General features: G+C 39.8%; 1 protein-coding gene across 1 annotated transcript in view; it reads left to right on the top strand.

Annotated features, from left to right (window-relative positions):
- Positions 1 to 15,823: 15,823 nt before the first annotated feature.
- The window catches only part of klf5l (Kruppel like factor 5 like), a 28,298-nt gene continuing 20,836 nt past the window's right edge, over positions 15,824 to 23,285 (top strand). The window contains exon 1 of the mRNA XM_085173756.1: positions 15,824 to 16,093. Within this exon, the coding sequence (XP_085029882.1) occupies positions 15,953 to 16,093 (141 nt within the window). The 5' untranslated portion in view covers positions 15,824 to 15,952. The remainder of the gene's footprint in view (positions 16,094 to 23,285) is intronic.

Genomic DNA, 23,285 nt, shown 5'->3' with positions numbered 1-23,285 from the left:
CTAGAAAAAAATATTAATAATATTTATTCATTTATATATATATATATATATATATATGTTCTTATATATTTACATATAAGCACATTTATATATCGGTGACATACACTAGTTCCAGCACTAGATGGTTATAAACTACTCAAGTTCCTGATCTGATAAGACATGAGCTGGTTCAGCGTGTACCCTTCTTCTTCCCATATGACACCACTTATCCAGCTCCAAATCATAGCCCAGCTTAATTATTTAAAAACAATAATTAAGAAAACTGCTTTAAACTACTAAAAATGCAAATGTCTCATTTTTATTAAGGAAATAGTGCAAAAAAACCAACAACATTTGGCTTTTCATGCACGTTTGCTCTTCTGTTATGTATGTACTACGACAGACGATTTGGAAATCTGAATGGTTACCGATTGAAGTGGATTTGAATTGTTGAAAATTCTCCATATTACAGGAATGATTTGTACTTGACAGCTTTTATGTTGCGTTGTTAAGCCATAAACTGTGTCCAGTTATAGATTTCATGGCATTCTTCCCTTCAGTTGCCGAAGAGAGAATTGCTACTTATTGTAATTTTGTAATTACTCCATGCTGACTAATGTGCTGGTGCAATTTTGTATGGTTTAGAGAGTAGACTTACAGGAGACAGTCATGGTTATAAATTGTCTGAGTCTTTGCTTTCAACATAAAATCAATAAAATTGTTCCACCAGCGATTGGTGAATTGCTCTGTCTGAACTGATAAGAGCTCTTAAAATGACGCATTATTTTAAGAGCTTTGTCGTCACAGCAGCAGGAAATCAGGTATAATTAGCAAGTCCGTTATCTTTCCCTGGAGTTAGAGTAATAGGACATTCCTGTAACATGCACGGTTTCTTTTGATATTGCTAACCCTGCATCATTACCATCCTGTAAGTGAAACATGAACCGAGAAACCCATCAGTATGCATCAGAATGTTGACTTTTTACCTCGGTAAAAGAAGACCATTATGTCAAAATGCCAAAAGACATGGCACATACTGTGTGATAACAAAGTATGTGCCAGAAATCTGGCTTTATTTATTTATTGTTTAATTATTTTGTTTTTGCTTTTTTTTTTTAAATTTACAAAATTGGTCAAATATGAGCAAAAAACCTCCCTGGCTACCCACACTCGACCCGCTCCAGTTCGCATACAGAGCTAACAGATCAACTGAAGATGCCATTGCTACAACGCTCCACACCACCATCTCTCACCTGGAAGTGCAGGGCCGTTACGCCAGGCTGCTCTTTGTTGACTTTAGCTCTGCTTTCAACACGATACTCCCGGACAGACTAATAGTTAAACTGCTGGATATTGGACTTCCTTCTACCACCTGCCGCTGGATCAGAGACTTCCTCTCAGACCGTGTACAGAGAGTTAGAGTGGGGCCTCATCTTTCCTCAGCCCTCAGCCTCAACACCGGCTCTCCACAAGGCTGTGCACTGAGTCCCCTACTGTACACTCTGTACACACATGACTGTGTTAGTTCCCACCCAGACAACACAGTCATCAAGTTTGCAGATGATACCACCGTGGTGGGGCTCATCTCAGGGGGAGATGAGACGGCGTACAGAGCTGAAGTTCAGAGGCTGTCAGATTGGTGTGTAGATAACAACCTGGACCTTAATACCACCAAGACAAAAGAACTGGTAGTTGACTTCAGAAGGAGGAAGTCCGAGCTGCAGCCTGTCAGCATCAACGGGGAGTGCGTGGAAAGGGTCTCCAGTTTCAAGTTTCTGGGTGTGCACATAGACACAGACCTCCAATGGAGCTCTAACACCTCTGCGGTCTTAAAGAAGGCCCAACAGCGTCTCCACTTTCTGAGAATCCTCAGAAAAATGGACCTGAAGAAGGAGCTGCTGACCGTCTTCTACCGCTGCTCCATTGAAAGTGTGCTGACATATTGCATCGGTGTGTGGTTCTCCAGCTGCACCACAGCACACAGAAAGGCACTCCAGAGGGTCATCAATATGGCCCAAAAAATCATTGGACATCCTCTTCCCTCCCTGAAGGACCTGTACAGCACTCGCTGTCTCAGGAGGGCACGCAGCATCCTATGGGACTGTACACACCCAGGACACTGGGTGTTTAAGCTGCTGCCGTCCGGCAGGAGGTTCAGGCTGCTGAGGTCCCAAACAAATAGACTCAAGGACAACTTTTACAACAGGGCAACAGCCCTGATCAATGCAAATAGCTGAACTGATTGGCTACCTCCCTGGACTTTTTTAGGGGGGAGGTAACAATGTTTAAAACAATAACAATAATAATATTTATATTTATAACAAGGTGCAATAATAATTAATGTGCAATAATAACAGTGTGCAATACAAATACACTTATTCTTCTTTTTTATTACTAAGTTAATATACTGTGTTGTGTTGTTTGTGTTGCGTTGTGATGTGTCATATCATGTTGTGTTGTATGTAGTGCCGACGTAGGACAGTTTTCCAATTTCATTGTACTACTGTACTATGTATGACTGTGCAATGACAATAAAGAGTTATCTTATCTTATACTAAACCCCAAGTTGCTCTCTGATGTGTTCATCAATGTGTTTGAATGTTAAATAAAAAGCACTTGGGCAAAGAAAAAAACCGCTTGTACGAATGGGTGAATGAGGAATGTTGCAGTGTTTTGAGGGCTCAAGAATATCGTGTTCTGATCTCTGGAATCGAAATCTATCCTTGTGAGCACGCAGTAAGCTCAATGATTTCTTTGTTTGCCAAAAAGCAAAGACGTTGGTTTGATGTCATCAGAAAATAATATGCATCAGATTGTGAAACTGTCAAAAACACTACACCATGCAATAGCAATCCATTATTTTTCCAACTTCCTCATGAAAATGGACCGCGCTCTTAAACTCGAAACATAGTTTTTATGGTGTTAATATTTAATCTCTGCAACTGTTTACCTTTATTGGATTCTCTTGATCTGCTCTTTATTAATTCACCTGGCCAGCACATAAAGAGGCTGAATACTGTGCTGTTTGTTTTTACTGACTGTGGAAATCTTGTGTATCAATGCTCTCTGTATGCTGTTGTTAAGTGGCCATCACCACTTATCCACAGACCCCTCAAGGTCCCAACGATTATTTTTTTTATCTATAAATCTCTCTAAGGGCTGGTCCATTTCTATCTGCGTGTCTGTGTAAACCATAGCCAGTATAGCCTATGTAAGTATCAGTAGTTTGTCCCCAGCACCAGAACTGAATTAGGAAAAAAGGCTTTTAAATACGCTGCCTCCGTTTCCTGGAATAGTCGATAGCAGGAGCTGAAACTGTCAGAACTGGTTAGGATGGGGACTTCAAGTCCGTTTTAAATGTTGCTCTTGTAATGATCTGTTTTTGCGCACGATTTCCACGTTTGTCTTCACTTGTTTGTACTGATTTGTTATATTATTATGTATTGTATTTGTTGTAATGTCTGCTGGCCTCTCATCCGGGCCTCTTTTGAAAAAGAGATTTTAATCTCGATGAGACTTTAACCTGGATAAATTATGGCTATGTTGAATCCCTATTCCAACTGCTGTTTTTGAAGATTCAGTATTTCACTTAATTTAGAGTATAAGTCCTCAAAAAGCGTTTGAAATATATGCATATACTCTGTATGTGTTTGATGAATGAGGTGGCTAGTGACCGTTCTTCACCAGCTAATTTCAACTTTTGTTTATGTTGTAATGTAGATTGTAGAGTCTACAATAATACAGAGAAAACACCAAATATCAAACAACCCCTTTTGAACAAGCACTTGAAGAAAGTAGGAAGGAAAACTCCCTTTTAACAGGAAGAACTTCCGACGGAACAAGGTTCGTGGAGGGATAACCATCTGCTATGACCGGTTGGAGGTGATAAAAAACACTGTAGAAGACAGCCAGAGATTTATCATTACTATTGAGTTATTATTGCTATATTTATTATTCAATACACTATTTTCTAATCACACTTTAAACTTTGTTCAGTTGTTATTAGAAAAAGTCTGCCTCCTTTTATTTTACCAGCTTTTCATGTTGCCTCATTTAGTCTCTCAACACCTCGAAGTTGACAAAGTCTCACCTCTGTACGTACTACTGATAACTGACGTAATGCAGCGTAGCAGCTCTGAGTTTGCTCAGATCAATTCTTAAGCTCTTAACCTGAAGGAAGATAAATATGCTTCTTTTGGATGATTCATTCCCAGGAACAATCAGAGGCTGTTCAGATTCCTCCCTTAGTCAACAAGAGGCCTGTGTGTCCAAACAGCCAATCTGAGTCTTTGTTTTATTTCACAGTATGTATCAAACGGCTAAAATGGAAAGAAACATTCATTTGATTACAGTCATCTCATTATTATCATTATGATTCATTACACTTCTCTTTCTTTTACTATTATTACGCAGTAAATCTCTTTCCACCCATGAAAAAACAAACTACACAAACTTTACTCACTACAGATATACTTTCTGCTAGGTCAGCCCATTACCCTTGTGTGTATCAGATGTAATGACTAAACAGGAAGCAGTGAGTCTTTCGTGTAATGAGGCAGAGAGATACGGTGGTAGATGGAAACTAGAGATGTGCAAAGTAGCCGGTATTTGTATCTGTATTTGTATTTGTTGAGGGGGGGGAAAGTATTTGTATTTGTATTCAAGTAAAATTCAAAAAAGGCTTAAAAATCTTTTTTTTTGTGTGACACTTCTAATTAATGTTATAGTGTAAGTATTCTTTCATTATATCCATTATAGTAATTATGGATATTCAGTATTAGTTGATGTTTTTCCATAAATCCAGCAATGAACATGTAACAAAGAACGTCATTGAAAAGAAAATAACATAACAGCCTCGTCCATGGTTAAACCAACAACTGATAAAATACCATTGTGAACATTATGAACTCCACCACCACCCTACCTTCTTGGAGGATGCTGAACAGACAGCGGGACGGACTTGCAGGGGCAGAACATGGCTGTGATGATGAATTGGTGCTGGTGGGGGGAGTTGGCAGACAGTACCAGGAGAGGAAGCTTGAAGTGCATGTGATTATGCATAGCAGATGTCGACAGATGTTTGATGTCTCTGCATCTGTTGATTTGACTTTTGCACACATTACATATCACTTTGGTTTCATCTGCAGAACTGTAAAATGCTTTCACAAAGAACTTGAGCAAGTTTTTTGGCTGGTGGAGGAGCAAGAGGTGGCTCAGCAGCAGCAACACTCTTTTCTATGTGGTTACCTAAATCCATGTGGGGCGTTTCAGCTAAGTTAATGATGACGGGAAGCTATGCTAAAGTTAACTAGCCTATAGTCTACATCTTGCTGTCTGCAAAATACAGAGTAACTTAAACGTACCATATAACTCCCACAACTGCATACAATTCAACTCAACTACACAAGCATTGTTTTAACCTTTTAAACCGAACGTTAACGTTTCTCTGTCAACAGCTTATTGTCTAAATTACCGAGCTAACAGAGCAATCATTCATTTCATTTAAGAAAATACTTCATTTTAAATTAATAACTGGTTTGATCTGGTATTTGGTGCTCACGCACAGTCAGAACGTCATAATGTGGGTGGCAGAAGCCCACATGTAGTGCCACTCCTGTCAGATAAGAGCAGGAAAGTGAGGCTATAGTTTACATGGGCTCATCAAATTAATAATAATAATAACTTTATTTATAAAGCGCTTTCAAACAAAGTGCTGTACAACTATTTGAAACTAAAAAGATAAAAAATAAAAATAAAATAAAAATAAAAGCGATACATAGCAATACAGGTAAAAGACACAATACAAGTTAAAAACAGTAAAAATTTAAAAACTAAAAGCCACAGAATTAAGACTTGTAAGATAAGGTGAACAAATGTGTCTTCAGCTTAGTTTTAAAAACCTCCACAGAGCATTCCTGCCTAACATCTTGAGGGAGGCTGTTCCACAGAAACAGGGCACAAAAAGAAAAAGCTCTCCAATTGTCTTTTTTCTGGCTCTAGGAACCTTTAGAAGGCCAGAGTCCTGAGATCGGAGAGCACGGGATGGAACGTAAAGATGTAAAAGGTCGGAGAGGTATGAAGGTGCCAGTCCATTTAAAGCCTTGTAGGTGAGCAGCAGGACCTTAAAATCTGCTCGAACCTGACAAGGTAGCCAATGCAGAGATCTCAGAACATGGGCTCATCAAATTGAACAACAGACCGGAAAAACGTTGAACCTCTTAATAATGGCTGATCGTCATTTAAATGCCACAGCCTGCCTGGAGATTGTTGCTGACCATATCCATCACTTTATGACCAGAGTGTACCCATCATCTGACGGCTGATTCCAGCAGGGTGGGTGTTTTTGTTGACAATGAATTAACTGTACTCAAATGGCCGACAGAGCACCTTTTTGGGATGTGGCAGACAGCAGAATCACGTCATAAGATGTGTAACAAGCAGCAGAAACTTTGATATTATCAGGTCAATATGGGCCAAAATCTCAGAGGAATGTTTCTAGCACCTTGTCAACCTTTGCCACGAGGGGTAAAGCAGTTCTGAAAGCAAGAAGGGACCCTGTGCTATATATAATATAAGGTATAATATTTGGTATTGGCTATAACATGAACATCACAGAGCTATGTGATTCTATGCAGAGAGACCATAGAACAACAACAAAAAGTACCTATAATTTGCAATTAAATGCTTAAAAGCCACCAGCCAAGTTCTTAGCACAGCTCCAGCAGGTGTTTACCAGCTTGTGGGAACGCTGTCCTCATCTGTCCTCTGGCTAATTACAACATATTGCCACTAGAAAGAGAGCGAAACAAAGAGGAATGTTGTGCACCCAGTTTCTTAACCTCACATGTTGGCTTCGCTCTAATAGGCGATTAAGCTTTAAAGAAAACATTTCTTATGTCGTCTCTTTCTCTTTCATTTTTTGTTTGTTTATGCCACCCGCCACACAAAGATACAAACGCACCGAAAATTTAAAACCGACAAAGTGCTCACACGGGTTTTAACATTAACACAAGCTTCAACCTGTGCGAAGATCTCTGGTCATGATGCTTCTTCATATTCATTTAGTCTTTATTTTGTCTTCTGGGTTACATAATAAAGATGTTATGAAAGCATGATTATAATGATCATCCTTTTTGAGGCATCCAGCCTTGACTTGCATGTGTATTTCGCTGTGCGTCTAAAGAATTTCAGTGATAGGTGATCTCTGCAGTAAACAAATTTAATTCAGCTCTTGTTAGGGTTACAGTGACAACATTTTATGCATTAGTGACTGTTTTGACTATTTTTGATTTGCATGTTTGAAATGCATCATAAACATGATGCAAGAGAACAGTGGGAAGGTACCTGAAACTGACAGAAGATGACACGCCTGGAGCAAAAGTCTTTGCGCACAGGTTTCGTCATGACAGGTTTGCAGGTAATCAATCTTCAACATAAAACATTAAAACGTTTAAAAGGTTCTGTGCATGTACAATCATAATAAATAGCATTTTCCTCTGAAATACCTTGTTTTAAATCCTTGCTGCACTTTCTGGCAGTTGTTTTCTACAATATTTAGCTTTAACCCACAAGTTTATATGGCTGTATCAATGAAAATAAAGATTTGCCGGCATCAGCAATGTCTAAAAAGGAATAGATACTAACGGAGGTTTTCATGAAATAACACACTTACTGTAGTGCCTTCATTAAAGATTGATACGTTTGAATACAGTAAATTAAAGGTACACTTTATTTATGTCTTACTTTTCAAGATAAATATTATATGGTGCTTCACAACAAAATACCAAAAGCGCAAAAACAAAATATTATCCTAAAGAAGACTTACGTTAAATGGGAGCCAGTGTAACTGAGTTACCACGTAACACGTGAGTGGTCAGAAGAGCAGCAGCAGCATTTTTAACAAGATGCAGATGTTCCAAGGAAGCTTTGTTATGGCAAATGAACAATGGATTACGATAATCCAGTGATTTAATAATGTCTTTAATAACAATTTCCAATTCAAAGCATGACACGTTGGAAAGATTTTTGCAATATTTTAATGAGTAATGTATAAAACAATAAAATACAGTAAAAGAAAGAGTCAACCAGTGATCCAACACTAGCATCTAAAAAGTGTTGGAGCCCAAAGTTACCCCTAGATTCTTGATAGAAGATTCATAAAAACTGGCGAGAGAATTGAGAGTTTATATTATAAAAACAGACTCCCGCTTTCTCTTCATTACGTTGGAGAAAATTGTCTGCCATCCACCTTTTGATTGAGTTGAAGGAACTGTGCAAAATCTGCAACTCAGAGTCATCTGAGGGTTTAAAGAGATATACAACTGACTGTCATCTGCATAGCAAAAAAAAATGTCCTTAACAGTGTTCAAAATGTGCAGAAGACGGCGCAGATATAACAGATAGAATAAAGGCCTCAGAACAGAACTGTGTGCTCACTGTGGACTAGAGAAGTGGACGAATAAAAGACGGATGTACAAAGCAAACCCAGGTGGACCCATCCGGTATTTCATGGTTAACAGCATCCAACCGAGAAAACGAGTCCATCATCAGCAAAACTGAACATACACTAACATGTCGTTACGCATTAATGTGGCATTAGAGACTCTAAGAAAAGCTGCATTGATTAAATGAGGTGAATGACAGATTGATTTTATGCAAAATGCTTAATTTGTCTAAAACAGCTGTTAGCTGCTCAGCCTCTAATCTTAATGATAAAAGATCATTTTTAGATTGCTCTAAAACTGCTGAGATGACAGGATTCTGGGCTACAACAGCCTCAAAGCAAGAGAGTCCTGAGTCTGACCTGTGGAGTTTGCATGTTCTCCCCATGTTTGTGTGTCCAAAGACAATGGGTTAATGTGGGGTTGGGTTAATTGGTTATTCTAAGTTGTCTGAATGTGAGTGTGAGTGGTAGCCGGGAAAGTCTCCAGCCCAAGACATTTTTGAATAGAGATGCAGGTAAAACGTCGAGAGGGAAGCAGGACGTATTTATTGAGTCAACTAATTTGATTAACTTGGGTCTTTACCCAAACAGATAAAAAGCTTTTAAAAATAACAGCATGAGATCTGAGTAGGACAATCTTAATTTGAAAAACTTGGGAAAGCAGGTGAGAAACAATATGACTAAGAGTGTCAAATAAGATCTGAGATTACCTCTGGTCTTAGAAACCAGGAATGGAAAATAGGCAGCTGTAACGTCTCCTACTGAAGTGTTTAAATAAACTGAAAAGAAGGAGATGAACTTTTAAATGAGTTGATCTCCACCTTTGGATATTTTGTAAATAGATTTATTCAAAGGGAAACGTTTGAAAGAGGAGATAATCTAATTTTAACAGGTCAGAATGACATGAAATGAAAAGACAACGATCATTAAAATTAAAAAGATTAATTACGAGATCAAGTTTCATCCTGGGGGGATAAAAATACATTGAAATTAGCAGAAACTTTATTAGCAAAAAAGAATTTAAGATGCAAGACCTAGGGATGGGATACAGATGGTCAGAAATCAAAAGTGTCCTCAGATTGAATAAAGTCAATATTTAAACCCAAAGTAAAAACGAGGTCCAGTGCGTGCCCTTTGGTATGCGTGAATCCCAGCACGCTCAATAAAATGAATCAGAAGAGTAAACAGTAATAAAAACCTCATGACAAAGTGGATAAAACCTTAATCAGAGTTCAAGCATGTGTGCTTTGCTGAAATTCTGGCAAAACCGTGGTTAGCATTTTGCCTTAGAGGTGTGTTTTAACACTTAAGGCCTTTCCGTGTAAATTTTCCTTTATGAATGCTCCAGTTTCCCCCTACAGTCCAAAAGCATGGTGAGTAGTTTCACCATAGGTGTGAATGTGAGGGCTTCTGGCTGTGCCACCCTCTTCCTGCAGTATACAGTGTTCACTCAGCCTGTAAGAGATAGAAGTTCTGGTCACCCCAACCGGTCGCAGCAGATGGCCCCGCCCCTCCCTGAGCCTGGTTCTGCCGGAGGTTTCTTCCTGTTAAAAGGGAGTTTTTCCTTCCCACTGTCGCCAAAGTGCTGCTCATAGGGGGTCATATGATTGTTGGGTTTTTCTCTGTATCTATGAAGCGCCTTGAGGCGACTTTTGTTGTGATTTGGCGCTATATAAATAAAATTGAATTGAATTGAATTGAATTTAAGTTAGTTTTGGTCATGCTTCACTGCTGAATTGATTTATGCCAAGTCTGAGACTGTCAGGAAGCAAGTTTTACTACAGTGTCTTGAAATGCAGGCAGTTATTTTGAAGCATTATCAGTGCCGTGCAATAGAATTACCATCATTGTTGTCCCAATAAGGGTATTAAAATGTTTATTTGTTAGTGTAACTTAAACTTCTACCACTATCTATGTTAAATATTCCTCCCAAAAATTTAGGCTCAGGGTTAATGTTACTATTTCTGTCTATGGCATCTCTTTCCATCTTTGCAATTAAAGGATTTATACGGTAAACGTAGAGTGCACAACAAGAACAAAACGGAGGCAGGTACATGGGGACAGACACTTAAGTTTTTTTCATTCAACAATATCTTTATTCATATTTTAAAAACATTAATAGGAACAACCAGGCAGAGCAGACTGTAGTTCGGGTATGTACTGAGCACGAAGGATTACAGCAGAGAAATTAGTCATCCTTCTCATGCAGTTTGAGCATTTTAATAACTGACCAAGCCCAAACGTCTTTCAAACGTCTTTCAAACGCCTTTTAGGCAACGAGGAAAAAAGTGCATGTTACTAAACAATGGGTGGGGTGTCATTTTTTAAATTCTCCATGGTATGACTGTGTTTGCACAATAACAGTTTAACAAACGTGACATAGGCCACCTTTAAGGGGTGTAATTAACAGTTAATCATCTATATTTTAGCTCACAAATCTGGTTTTGTGGCTCCAGTTTGTCTTTCCTCTTAGAAACAACATGAAATACAAACGCATGAATCATGTGTTTGATGGATTGCAATAAAATTCTGAACCCATCTCTGGTTTTGCCGATCAGTGCAATCGGCAGGTTTCACAGTACGTTGACTATAGAAGTGCTTTGGTGATCTTTAATTCTTGCTCTGATGTTTTTGGAGATTTTTAATTTAAATTTTGGAGGGCAACGTCACTCTTAGGACTAAATAATAAAAACTGTGATCCTCCATCAAGTTCCACAATCAGGTCAATGTTCAAGTGACCAAGTGGGCTCATTTGTGCTGTGTAATGAGTTTTTCTGTCAGCTTTTTGCAGTAATTGATCCGTTTATGTGGCAACAAAAGTTGAAAGTTGTGTGGATATAATTCTGAGAATTGTTGGCTTTATATAGCACGTTCATACTTTTACTGAGCACTCAAAATACAGAAGTCACAAGGCATTTAATGTCCAAAGTGACAATGAAACAACTCAGATTACACAATCAGATGGACTTAAGAGTGTATGTCAAATATAAAGACATAGACACATTAAATTAGTCATTAATGACCCAAATTGGTCAGTTTAGTCAGTTTGTTTGATTACTTTAGTTTTTAAATGTTCATTTTGGTTCATCATGAGCACTCACAGCATTCCCATCAGCCTCAAAGTAATTTTCTGTGCCAGATTTTAGCTTTCTGCCAACAAGATAAAATCATAAGATCATCAAGACTGTATCATATATAAGATGTATATCTTTTATGCATCAGCATGTGCACACTTTAGCAGTCAAAAGCAGGTCGCTAGTTAAAAGCTCCCCTGCACAGGGCTGCAAACTTTGGGGTGGGTCCCACTGATGGGCAGAGGACAACTTGAAGAAAAATATGTAATGAAGATAAGTTGTATAAATGGGTTTCTGTGGGGAAAATAAACAGATCCAAGTCTGCTGATGCTATCAGACTGGTGAAATGCACCTTTAGATAAGTAATATTCAACATGGTTCTTTTCTTAATGTTAATGATTGATTTAAAAAAAGAAGCTTATGCGTAAGTTCAATAAGGAAGATCTGTAATCACTCATCTGCTTGCTTTCCTGGGCTTTCAGCCAGTAGTCTGTTCTTTACACCACTCCACTTTCCCACACTGTCAGTGTCAGTGGTGTCAATCATCTTCTCGCCCACCTACATTGAGCCACTCAGCCTCCACTCTGCGTCATGCCCTTTGTCATTCTACCTTTCAGACTCTCATTCGTGCAACCCACTTCCTCCCTCCAACTCACCCAGGTCACTCAGAGCTCCATCCAAGCGTCAGTCTACAGCTTCAACACCACCAGCAACTAGACTCTTGGTGGGTCTGTCCTAAATCCTCTAACTGCTGGGTTTCTGTTCTGCAGGGTTGAAATATCAGAGCCAGCAGCAGCCAGCTAATCATATCTCGCACAAAAAGAAAACAAATCTTGTGAAGCTAACATGTGACTAATTACTAATTGATTCATTTCCTCATACTGCACCGCTACACCACATCTTTGGGTTATCCCAACTGTCAGATCCCACTTTAGCAACTGCATGTTACCCCCAGAAACTCTGGAAACTGTAGGAATGGTCTTGCCCCTGGAGGCAATAGGGGATGGGTTGTAAATTAGTCAGCTATGGCCTCCTTCATTTTCTGTTATCTAAAAGTATTCAGAATGTTGTTTTCCCCTTTGCTATAATTATAGACTCTAAATATGCAGGCCAACCAGTGTGGCGGGAGTTCCTATTGTCATAATAAGCATACAGAGAAAAAGCATACCATTGGTGAATTTTCCCACAGATTCTCAGCACATTCAGACCTTAAGTCTGACATCAGCAAACTGACGCAATTGGACAATAAAAGCCTAATGATATGTTGTTACTCTTGCTTGACACCTTTTGACAGGTGCATCACAAACAGCTCAACCACGTTTTCGCTAGTTATGTGCATAAATAAACTCAGTCACACTTCATGAAAAAAGACAATTGCCAAATGATACGTGAAGCACAGTCTCTAAGTTAACAGTCGTGTGATTTACACCAACCCAAACCCTCGTTGTTATGCAGACGCCATATGGTCAAAGCTGCATTGGACACCCTAGTAGCTTTAGGGCCTGACTGCAAATGCACTGGAAAAACTGCTGCTACAAGAGCGTAAAAAGCATGTTTAGTTCTGCAGTGTGAAATATTGTCAGATACAGCACTGATAAGACATGCAGATGTTCTTTGGTGATGATTGTGACGACTCTGGGTTTTTGTTTTTTTTTATAGTAGTGTTGAGTGTTTGCCATTTGGTTTTACTTCCACTCTTTGTTTAGTTTGCTTTCAGCAACAACTGTGTTCAATCAGCTAATAAATTACCTCAGTATATATATATATATACTAAACAGATTTTTGTCTCTTTAGTTTCGCGTAACCAACATGTTTTTTTACCCGCTGCTTGTTTTTCTCTGTTTGTCTGTCTGCTCTGCTCTTTTCCTGACAGTTAACACATTCTCTGGTCATCAGTATCTCAGCAGCGATGGATCTCAATCACTGAATAAAACATTTGAGATTTTATATGTGACACAAGATAGCTGATAACTATTAATACCCCGCACTGTGTTCGTTAGTGCTTGTTTCATGATGGCGCTCTAAGTCAAAACGGTTTGTGCCTGCTGGTTATATTTAAGAAAACCACCCTCAACAAAATATTGTTGAGCCTGCTTAAACATGCAAACAGAGTTGCCTGTTTAACAATCCATAACTACTTGCTATAAACACAGTGGAGTCAAATTTCATCACAATTAACAATGATACGTGTGCCGGTGTTTTAAGCTGCCAGGATTGAAGGTGTGCACACGGGTGTTCACTGTTCATTTTACAAAACATATTTAATAACATTTTACAGAATGAACTGACATAAAACATATCTGTGTGGTTGGCTCTCAGGAGCAGCTTTATACACATTCTAGTCAACTTTACAAAAAGCTATGCTGTTAACCAGCATATGAGAATTAGCTATAAAATAACAAACGTGTCCTCATGCAGGTCAAAGCAGCATTAGTCTAATTTTTTACCATTAGATAACCTGTGTTATCCAACGGTAAATAAGATGGTTTATTCATTTAGATGCCAAAAGACTAAGAGCTGATCTTTTGCTGCTTACAAAGCTAATGTGATTTATATGTCATATGCAAGTAGCCATCCACTCTCATCCAATTTACAGACATCGAAAAGCTTTACCACTTAGTGACAGATTATCCCCGATCATTGCTCCATTCAGACGCGATGGAGTTCAGCTGGGCTTCAAACCTGCTCTTTAATGTATACTTCAATGCCCCAGTTTTGTCTTACTGCCCATTACAGCACAGAACGTTTTTAGGTATCAAGGTGTCAAGCACGTAGATCTACTTTCTGAAGCGCTTCAACAGTGGATGAACACTTTTGCCCGCTGCAAGGGCTTTGCTGCTTCTGCTCTGATATTCCATGTAGATGGTGTCATCTGCTCCGGACATGGAGCTCATGGTGCCGGTTCGCCCTGAGAACTGATCAGGAAACATAGAGAAAGAAGAAGTGAGAGTAATGAAATGTACAAAATATGCAAGTTACCATAGAAGAAGAAATAAGAGAAAAAGGAAAAAGAGAAAAAGAAAAAAAAAAGATTGAAAGTGCCTTGTCTACGTGCACGTTGTGTGGCTGAAAACAATATATGTGGATTTTAAGTTACACAGCATTTTTTCTTATCAATTAATATGATATACAAACAATTTAAATCTTGTGGCAAAGACAGTGAAAATCAAGACTAATGTTTGGGTGAAGCTAAATAAACAGAGCGCATGGAAAGGGTGAGCAAATCTTATTGCTCTACTCTAAGAAAACACAAGGTTTAAGCAATGAGCTTCACTGACTCATTACCCACATTTTAACTACTCAGTGTGGAAAAAGTCACTCGCTCCAGACTTATTCTACACTAGCTTCGCCCTGGTGACACATACAGTCAGCTTCTTAAGCTCAAATTAGGAAACTGAGCTATTGCATTTCATACTTTTGTGGAAAACGTGTTCAAATATGAAAATCTGTTCTCTTGGTGTGGCTTTGGAGAAATTTCCAGGGCTTGTTTTAGGCTATATATATTCAGGTAGGCTTGTTAGGGCAATCACTCTCTGAGAGACTGATGAAGGTTTGCAAATAATTGCTGTATAATTTATAAATGCAGACATGTTGCCATCAGTCTGAATGTGTCTTTGCCAATGAGCTCAACTTGAGGGGATTCGACTCAACTGGCTGCCAGCTGCTTGTACTCTGGTTATATTCCTGTAGAAGAAGGCTGCTGAGCACAAACGTTAATGTGTGAATGTGAATTTCTGCTACAAATCAAGTGATTTTCGATGATTTATTTATCACAGTTAATTAATGTATTGTCAGAAACAGATTGCATGTAATTTCTGAACTTGACCCCATTCAATCTCAGAGCAACAGCATGCTGACTGTCTTATGGTAACATTTGTGTGTTGGTATGCTTGACAATCTCATTTTGCAGCAAAAAAATAAATAAATAAAATAACAGAAGTAACATAATTTGATCTTATTGGATAAAACTGATACTGATAAAAATTTAACTTTGTGCACATATTTTGCATCCTGCGTATATGACACATTCTTATCCCAGGGTGTTCAGTCGCTGCGGTTCAGTCACGTGTGACAAAATATCATTTAAACTGCTTTTTTTTTTTTTTTTTAATTATTATTATTATTCAAAGCAAAAAGGAAAATAGAAAGAAATCTTGGTTAAAATGTGTTTATTTCATATGTTTGGCCTATTATGCAGGGGCAACATTTCACCTGGTGCTCTGTTGTTTTCCGGCAGGTGAGTCCCGCCTCCTTGAGTGGGCTGGAAGTCTGCTCTGATTGGCTGTTTTCTAGTTGAGCTCAGGTAAAGTCTACCTGCGAGCTACAAGAAAAGGGAGGGCTGTGTATTACACCATAGCATTCAGCTCCAGTAGGGCGTTATTAGCGTTAGTAACTATATATGCACTTAAAAAACAAATTCTGAAAAAAAGATAAACTTGTTTAAGTAGAAACTTTAATGGCAACGAGTGTAGGATTGGCCATGAATCCGCCCCACGCGACTGAAGAAAGGGCGGTTTTCACGCAGCTGAAGCCGGTGAGGATGTCGGGAGCGGAGGGCGCCGAGGACACGTCCGTGTTCGAGGACGTCAAGCCCGCGGTAAGAATCTCCCCCAACCCGCTGAGCGCGGCCGGGCTTCAGGTGAGCCGGAGATCCGGCCTACCTGAGAGTTTGAAGGTGTTCGCTGCTTTTCGCAGAGGATGGGAACCACGTGCCGCTTTAGGTAACACATAGTTGTTTCTGGCACAAGCAAACAGTAATAGTCATGTAACTGGCTGAGGGGCTAATGTGTGTCGTGTTTATCAGGCTGCTTTTTCATGTGACATGTAGCAGCTCACCTGTAAAGGCGGGCAGGCACGCAGGTAGAAGTCCTGCATAGAGGCGCAGCTGATAGGTTAAAAACAATTGCAGTTTGGAGAAACTTGTAGCAACTTGATGCGCTATGCGGTTTTTTCATCATATACTATAAGGTTTTATGTGGATACAGGGGGAAAGCCATGCACATCCCTGCTAATATACTTTTGGGGAAGCAATACCAGGTGTTCTAGCTTGGCAGTTGTTTTTGCTCTCTAAATGCTGTTAAATGAAAAGCTACATACATGTTTGCTATGTTTATTTTTATAATCTTTCACATTAACAAGTGAAGCTGAGTACATGTGCACATTACACCTTGTTTCCTCAAATTTTATTCACCATCCCTACCTGTATATTTTTTTTATCTTGGGGTTTCGGTCACATGATATAGCATCAGGTTGAAATTTAGAGAACTCTCCAAAACAGCTTCTTCTATATTAATCACTGCAGTGCTTTGGAGAGCTCACTGTGTAAGGCTTTCTATGGATACTTCCTGAAATTCCCAGCAAGCATCTCATGGTTTATGTAGATATACACATACATGGGGTGCCTAATTGTTTTCAGAAAATCAAAAACATTGCACTATTCACAGCAGAGACATGACGACGGCATTAAAGTTAAATGGCTGTGAAGCATGTGTTGTTCCTGCGTGATCGCAGCAGAGCACAAACAGAAACCGAACGCCTTTGTATGGTGCTGAGTTTGGTCTCCTGCCACATATTTGGTAAACAAGTAGCTGATCCGCAGACCTAAGGCTAAAGCCACTCTGCCAGCTGCACGTGACCAACAAAGCATAGCCAAAGTGGATTTGAGAGGTTAAAGATGTTTGCGGTCTGTTCCTGGCTTTTATTCCATAGGTTCGTATATGCGGATATGATACAGGTTGTGTCTGCACGCAATAGGTTCAGCCTGAAACATCATTAGCAGAGTGGGCTGGATTCAGGCTATGCCTTTCTGCAAACATGGGAGTAAAGCATACATTAAAAGCTTTTTTGAAAAGGCTCAGTGGGCTTTGCCGCTAGACGGATGCAAACATCTGTCCACAGCCATCAACCACTTAGATATCTGCATGTTTGTACAACTTGAATGAAGTTCATTGTGCTGCTGTGCTATGGAGGAAAATATTTGTATTAGATTTTCTAATGGCAGATCATTTGTTTCACGAGCACCATCACCGAACTTTCAGTGGTGACGTTTTATATTTTGTGGCTCTTCTATACGGAACTATTTTATATATTCTGGTCAAAAACTATACATAAAAAAATCAATATTCTATATAACAATGACCATCGCCTATTACGCCTGCTTAGTAGTTAGTTATTCCAGAAACAAGGCAGTGCTAAAGCAGATATTTTTAGACAGGATTACCCTAAAACTGAAAAGCTAGATTTTCATGAACTTAATTGAGAGGGAGAATGCTGGGCAAGGAATCGCTTTCTTTAATCGTTTACCTACGCTTGGGGATCGTTACCCTGCCCTAGCACAGTTAAGAGTACAGAGCCCTGGCCTGCTTGAAAAGGTGGGCTTGGACTCGGGCATGGCACATGAGGAGCGGGCTCACGAAGCACAGGACACCAGCGTTTCCTCTATTACAGCTGCCTCAATGAAAATCACTGTGAAGTAATCAACCTCTAAGACATGTGAGAGCACCGTGTAGCCGCAAAAAGCTTAAAATGATGAACCCTGTCGTGCTCCGCGATGGCTCTTTTCAATTGTGTGTCCATGAAAGGGAGCGGAGGAACGAGCAGAGAAGTTTTGAGATGCTGGGACGAACGTTGGTACTTGGAGTTAAGCCATCATGCTCAGGTACTGGATAAGGCGACTGTGGGTAGTGTGAGTGGTTGATTTTTAGTAATCTTTTTAGATTTTCGTCCAGTTTTCTGTACGACTTGGAAAACACGGTCTACCTTGTCTGCCTATCTTCCTGCAGATGTATTTAGAGCACAATTGCTGCCATAAACTAAAGTATTTTACAACCTGAACTGGTTTGTGTTCTTGCAGAACTCCATGAACTGAAATGTAAAATGTCTGAAAGCGTGAACCCAGAAAAAGAAGCGTAGATTTTAAACTGTCAGTCACTGAGATGATCACAAGACAAAAAAAGCGAGACTTGTTTGTTAGGTTCCAGATATGATCAACTATGAAGGTTAGCGTAGAAGTATAGTTGTTAATATCAACTTTACCACTGTTTTCTCCAACAGTGTGACTTGTGTCACTTTCGGCGGTTGCGTCAATGTTTGGCTCCTGCAGCCAGAATTCAGCTGCTGTTTTGTTTGGTGCTCATTGCTGTAACATGCAGTGGTCTTTGTGGAATTATGCTAGAGCTTAACTCCAGTGATGTCGTGACAGACGTATGTTGCCCGACCTGTCTGAGCAGGGCTCGCATGTCCACAGGCCGCCCAGAGGCAAAAGAGAGGATGATAAAGGTCGACCTCGTGAGAAAGTCACGGTGGCAATGAAAACTCAGTGGGAATGGTCGAACTCCAGGACCAGCCAGGACTTCGAATTGCTGGAACATTCTCCCCTTTGTTGTTTATAGTGTTGCTTTTCTGTAGCCATCAAAAAAATTAGTGAATGAACTCAGTGATCTTGAGACGTGCTGTTTGAAAATGTTTCAAAGCATTTAATAAGTCACAGAAAATTCATTAAAGCTAGTCTGGGTCCAGCTGATCTTTTTAGCTCTGTTTTGGTTAACTAAAGCAAAAAATTTGACTTGTAACCTCAAGTTAGTGGCTAACTTGAGGTTTGGATTCGAGATCATTGGTTAACCACACGCTTTCTGCTTAAACTGTAGTTGCTTGACAAAGCTGGTGAAAGAAATCTATATTTAAAAACTACCACTTTAATAACTTTAAGGACCACCACCACAATGATCATCAACTAACTATTGGTCAGCCACGTTGTAACCTTAAAGTCCAGCTCTCTGGATAATTCATGGATACTCGTACTCCGTTGCAGATCCGTGCTCTTTTTCTCTGGCCTGACTCATAACTGATAACTGGACTTTACTCTCTGGACTCTCGACTCTACAGCGAGATGGTAAATGGTCTGTATTTATATAGCGCCTTACTAGTCCCTAAGGACCCCAAAGCGCTTTACATATTCAGTCATCCACCCATTCACACACACATTCACACACTGGTGATGGCAGCTACATTGTAGCCACAGCCACCCTGGGGCGCACTGACAGAGGCGAGGCTGCTGACCACCACCAGTAGGCAACGGGTGAAGTGTCTTGCCCAAGGACACAACAACCGAGAACCGGCTCAAACCGGCAACCTTCCGATTACAAGGCGAACTCCCAACTCTTGAGCCACGATCGCCCCAGCGAGATGCCGTCATAACATTAACGTGGGCCTATGTAGATACTTAATGGCTGATTTCCGGAACTTAACTCCCTGTCATTGTGCACTTTCATGCACAGTTGCATACTACCTCAAAAATGGCCCACAACTTTACTAGTCTCGGCTAGTAACACCCACCTCTTTTGTTCCCGCATGTTTTGGACACCTTTTCATGTATTGCACACTTTCTTTTTTATATACAGAAACTTATCATGTGAGCACAGGACTCTTGAGTTTGGTGTTACAAATAAACACTAATAGTTTAACATTATCCCTTTGTTACTGTTGTCATCGTGCTGTATCCTCTCCTTCTATTTACTTTAAGCATATTGAGACTAGTCCTTTAAAAGCCACACATTCCTTGTGATTACACTGACGTTTATTCAGCCTGCACATAAATCTGCTTGATGAGTTTGAAAGGAATTCTTCATTTACGTTGCAAAACCGCAAATCTGAAAAGCTTGGTGAAAAGCTGTGCATTTTTCTCTGGTAAACGATGTGTCACTATTAGAAAAGAACCAGTCCTTACAGGCATCAACATTTCAGCTAAGGTTTGACTGTTCATTACGCTATTGTTGAGGCATCATTTGTGTCTTTGTCAGTCTTCTGACACATTGCGTTTTTTAAAAACTTGAACAAATCTGTTCATGTTCTTAAGTATTAATACCGGAATAAGTAACCGATATGAAACTTGTTTCCAGATTCTTTCGTCATTGTATCACCTGTGGGTTTCCTGTATGACTGAGAGCAGACGACAGGGTAGGTTACAGAATAACTTAATGGAGCACAGATCAAGAGCATGTCGCCAGTCACGCTGAATGCTTCCTGAAGATCAATATTCAGATACGGCTTTATAAATATTTTAGTTGGACCTCCTGGGATACGCGTGGTGTGTTTGGGTGTATCCTTCCTGTGCTGTGGTTTTGACCAGACTAGCCTTCTTATGTGAACCCCGGTCTCCCCCATTAGTTTATAGTCGCACAACCCTCCCTTTATATGGCCCTCGCGGCTGACATGCAGCTGAGGTCTGAGATGGTTTTGGTTTGACTAATGATTTGACTTCCAGGACAACACATGCAGCTGAATTTGCATCCGAGCAAGTGTCTGCTGACTACGAGTTTCGACTTGCAGGGATCCCTACAGTGATCGGTGAAAGGAAATTTGCTGTGGGGAAACACTTTTATTTGCGTTATTGAGAAATCTAGGACGATTTTTTTTTGTCTCTTTATCTAAAGTGAACTTAAAATGTATCTATCTCCAGGAACTCTTCTTCTACTCGTATATTTATTGATTTTTTTCATCTATAACATGCGTGTTATTGTGCTCACCTCACTGCCAGTTGTGTCTTTTGGGCTTTTTTTTTTTTACTCAACCGTCACTGCTGTTGATCGCCATTGTGTGTTTTGTAGCCACATATCAATAAACAGGTTGTCTAAAGGCAAACGCCTTTGATTCATATGGGAAAATACATTGTAGGTTCAAAAGTCTCTTTTTAATAAATCTTATTGTATTCACACCCATAAATCAGTCTGATCGCTCTGCATCTGAGAGCAACAAGAAACCTAGGAACAATTCCTAGCATGACTCATGCTTTGCTCTGTTCACTTTGTTTGGTCTGCTGATGTCAGCTCTACCCATCATGCCCGGCTGTGTTACCATACCAGACAACACATGCCGCCCGCAGACAGTCATATTCTGCCATTTCCTAATGCTTATTGTCTGCAAACTCATCTACCGAAGCTGCAAAATCTCTTTAATGACCCACCACTGTTTACCCTCTCGCTCGTCTGGAAAAACAGTCAAAACTGCTTTTGTGAGGGAAAAACAAAGGCTGAAATCATTTTGTGGTGAGACAAAAAAAAAAAATCTCTGTTATCTCTAAACATGTAGTGAGATACTGGACTTCCTCAGTATCTTCAACCCAACTGCCGGCTAAACTTGAGAGACCATTTTCTGGAAGAACGGGGAACAAAGACCGATAAGAAATAAGAGACAGAAATAGGATAACGTGTGAAAAAGGTCACCGTTTGGGCAAAGTGGTTACAGGAATATAAGAAAAGTGTTATTTCCTTTCCAAAGACTTTGCCTCAGAACGGCGTAGGTTTACACAATGATTAACAGCAAAGACAGAGACTTATAAGTGCTAGTTAATGCTGGTCATTGCTAGAAGCAGAGCTAAAATTAAGATATGCAAATAAAATAACAGTGACCACAGAAGGGTTCCTGAGGATTCTGCCTAAATATCGGTTTTGCCCTCTTTTACCTCAGAACTGTAAACCAAGAAAAACAGTCCTTATTCAAAATTACTGTTTGCAATTTAATGTGTCAGTGCAGTAGTATATGCAGTATAATAGTGTGTCTGTATATACAGTTTATTAGCTATGCCACATCATCAGTGGCATATAAAATACCCCCAAATTTTCCAGATTATGTCGTTGTAACAAAACTATGCAATAGTTAACGCATGCTTAAACATCCAGGTAAGGAAATCCTAAAGAAGGCACTTGGGTGAATATCGAAAGATTTCTCGCCCTCTTCACTCGTCTTCAGTTCTTACTAAAGAAGTGAGGCAATACATTTTTAAAACAAAGCAAATTCTGCTGGCTTGTTTCACTTTGCCACTTTTACCCTGGAAAGCTCGTCGCTTTCTTGGGAAGTCGAACACGCTTCCATTTCTCTGTGATCATCCGTGCCAATAAAACATCACCGTGGTATGAAAGGTCTTGTTGTTGCCCTGATGACCTTGTTGTGACTTCTGCTCTGTTGATTCCCAGCCAGGGAGCCCTGACGCAAAGCTCTGTTTTTTATGGAGATCCAAAGGCGAACGACCATTGCATTCCTGAAAGCCATAAAAGAAAACTGGCGTGCAGACGACGCCATTTGTTTTGCAATTAGCAGGAGGGGGATTGACCCTGCAGCTTGGAGGCTTGAATCAGGATTCACCCGGCTACTCCGTGCAGGCGGAAACGACACTATTCTCGATGATGCTGGCACGCGTCGGTGGATCTCACAGATATTTTAGAGATGAATAACAATATTTATATTGAAGTATGCCTTACAGCTAAGAAGCAAAGACTGTGGATGTTTTGAAATCATACCAGCAGTATGACTGCAGATATGTTCAGTGTATCAGAGCCTCACGCAAGCTTGATTCTGAAGGCTAATTTTCATAATGAATGGAAACTTGAGGTTGCAGTGACTGCGAAGGGAAAAATACTAACAAGTCCAAAGACAAGTATATGCTGCTATGTGTGAACATTATTACTGATGAGTAGTGTAAAGTCTTTGCTCATTGTATTAGGATACAGTGGGCCTTTAAGAATGGACGTGAAATGGGCCAGAAGTGTGGAAACTCCCACTCTGCCCCATAAACCTGAACACAGCTGATAAGAGATTGTTGTTATCAGGCAGAAGGATTCATAGCAGAACAGTTATACATGTTCTCCAATTATTAACCAACTCAGTCTTTGCCGAGAGATATTCTCCTCATTTACCGCATAAAACAAAAGACTTTGTGAACTGTAAACCACTGGACTCCTTTGAGATCACCGCGCTTCTCTTGTCAATGAATTAAAGGCAAAAGAGAAAGCCAG

Source organism: Neolamprologus multifasciatus, chromosome 10 (assembly GCF_963576455.1).
Source record: "Neolamprologus multifasciatus chromosome 10, fNeoMul1.2, whole genome shotgun sequence".
In the NCBI taxonomy this organism is placed as follows: Eukaryota; Metazoa; Chordata; class Actinopteri; order Cichliformes; family Cichlidae; genus Neolamprologus; species Neolamprologus multifasciatus.
Note: the sequence above shows the minus strand (reverse complement) of the source record. Positions and strands in the feature narration are given on the sequence as shown.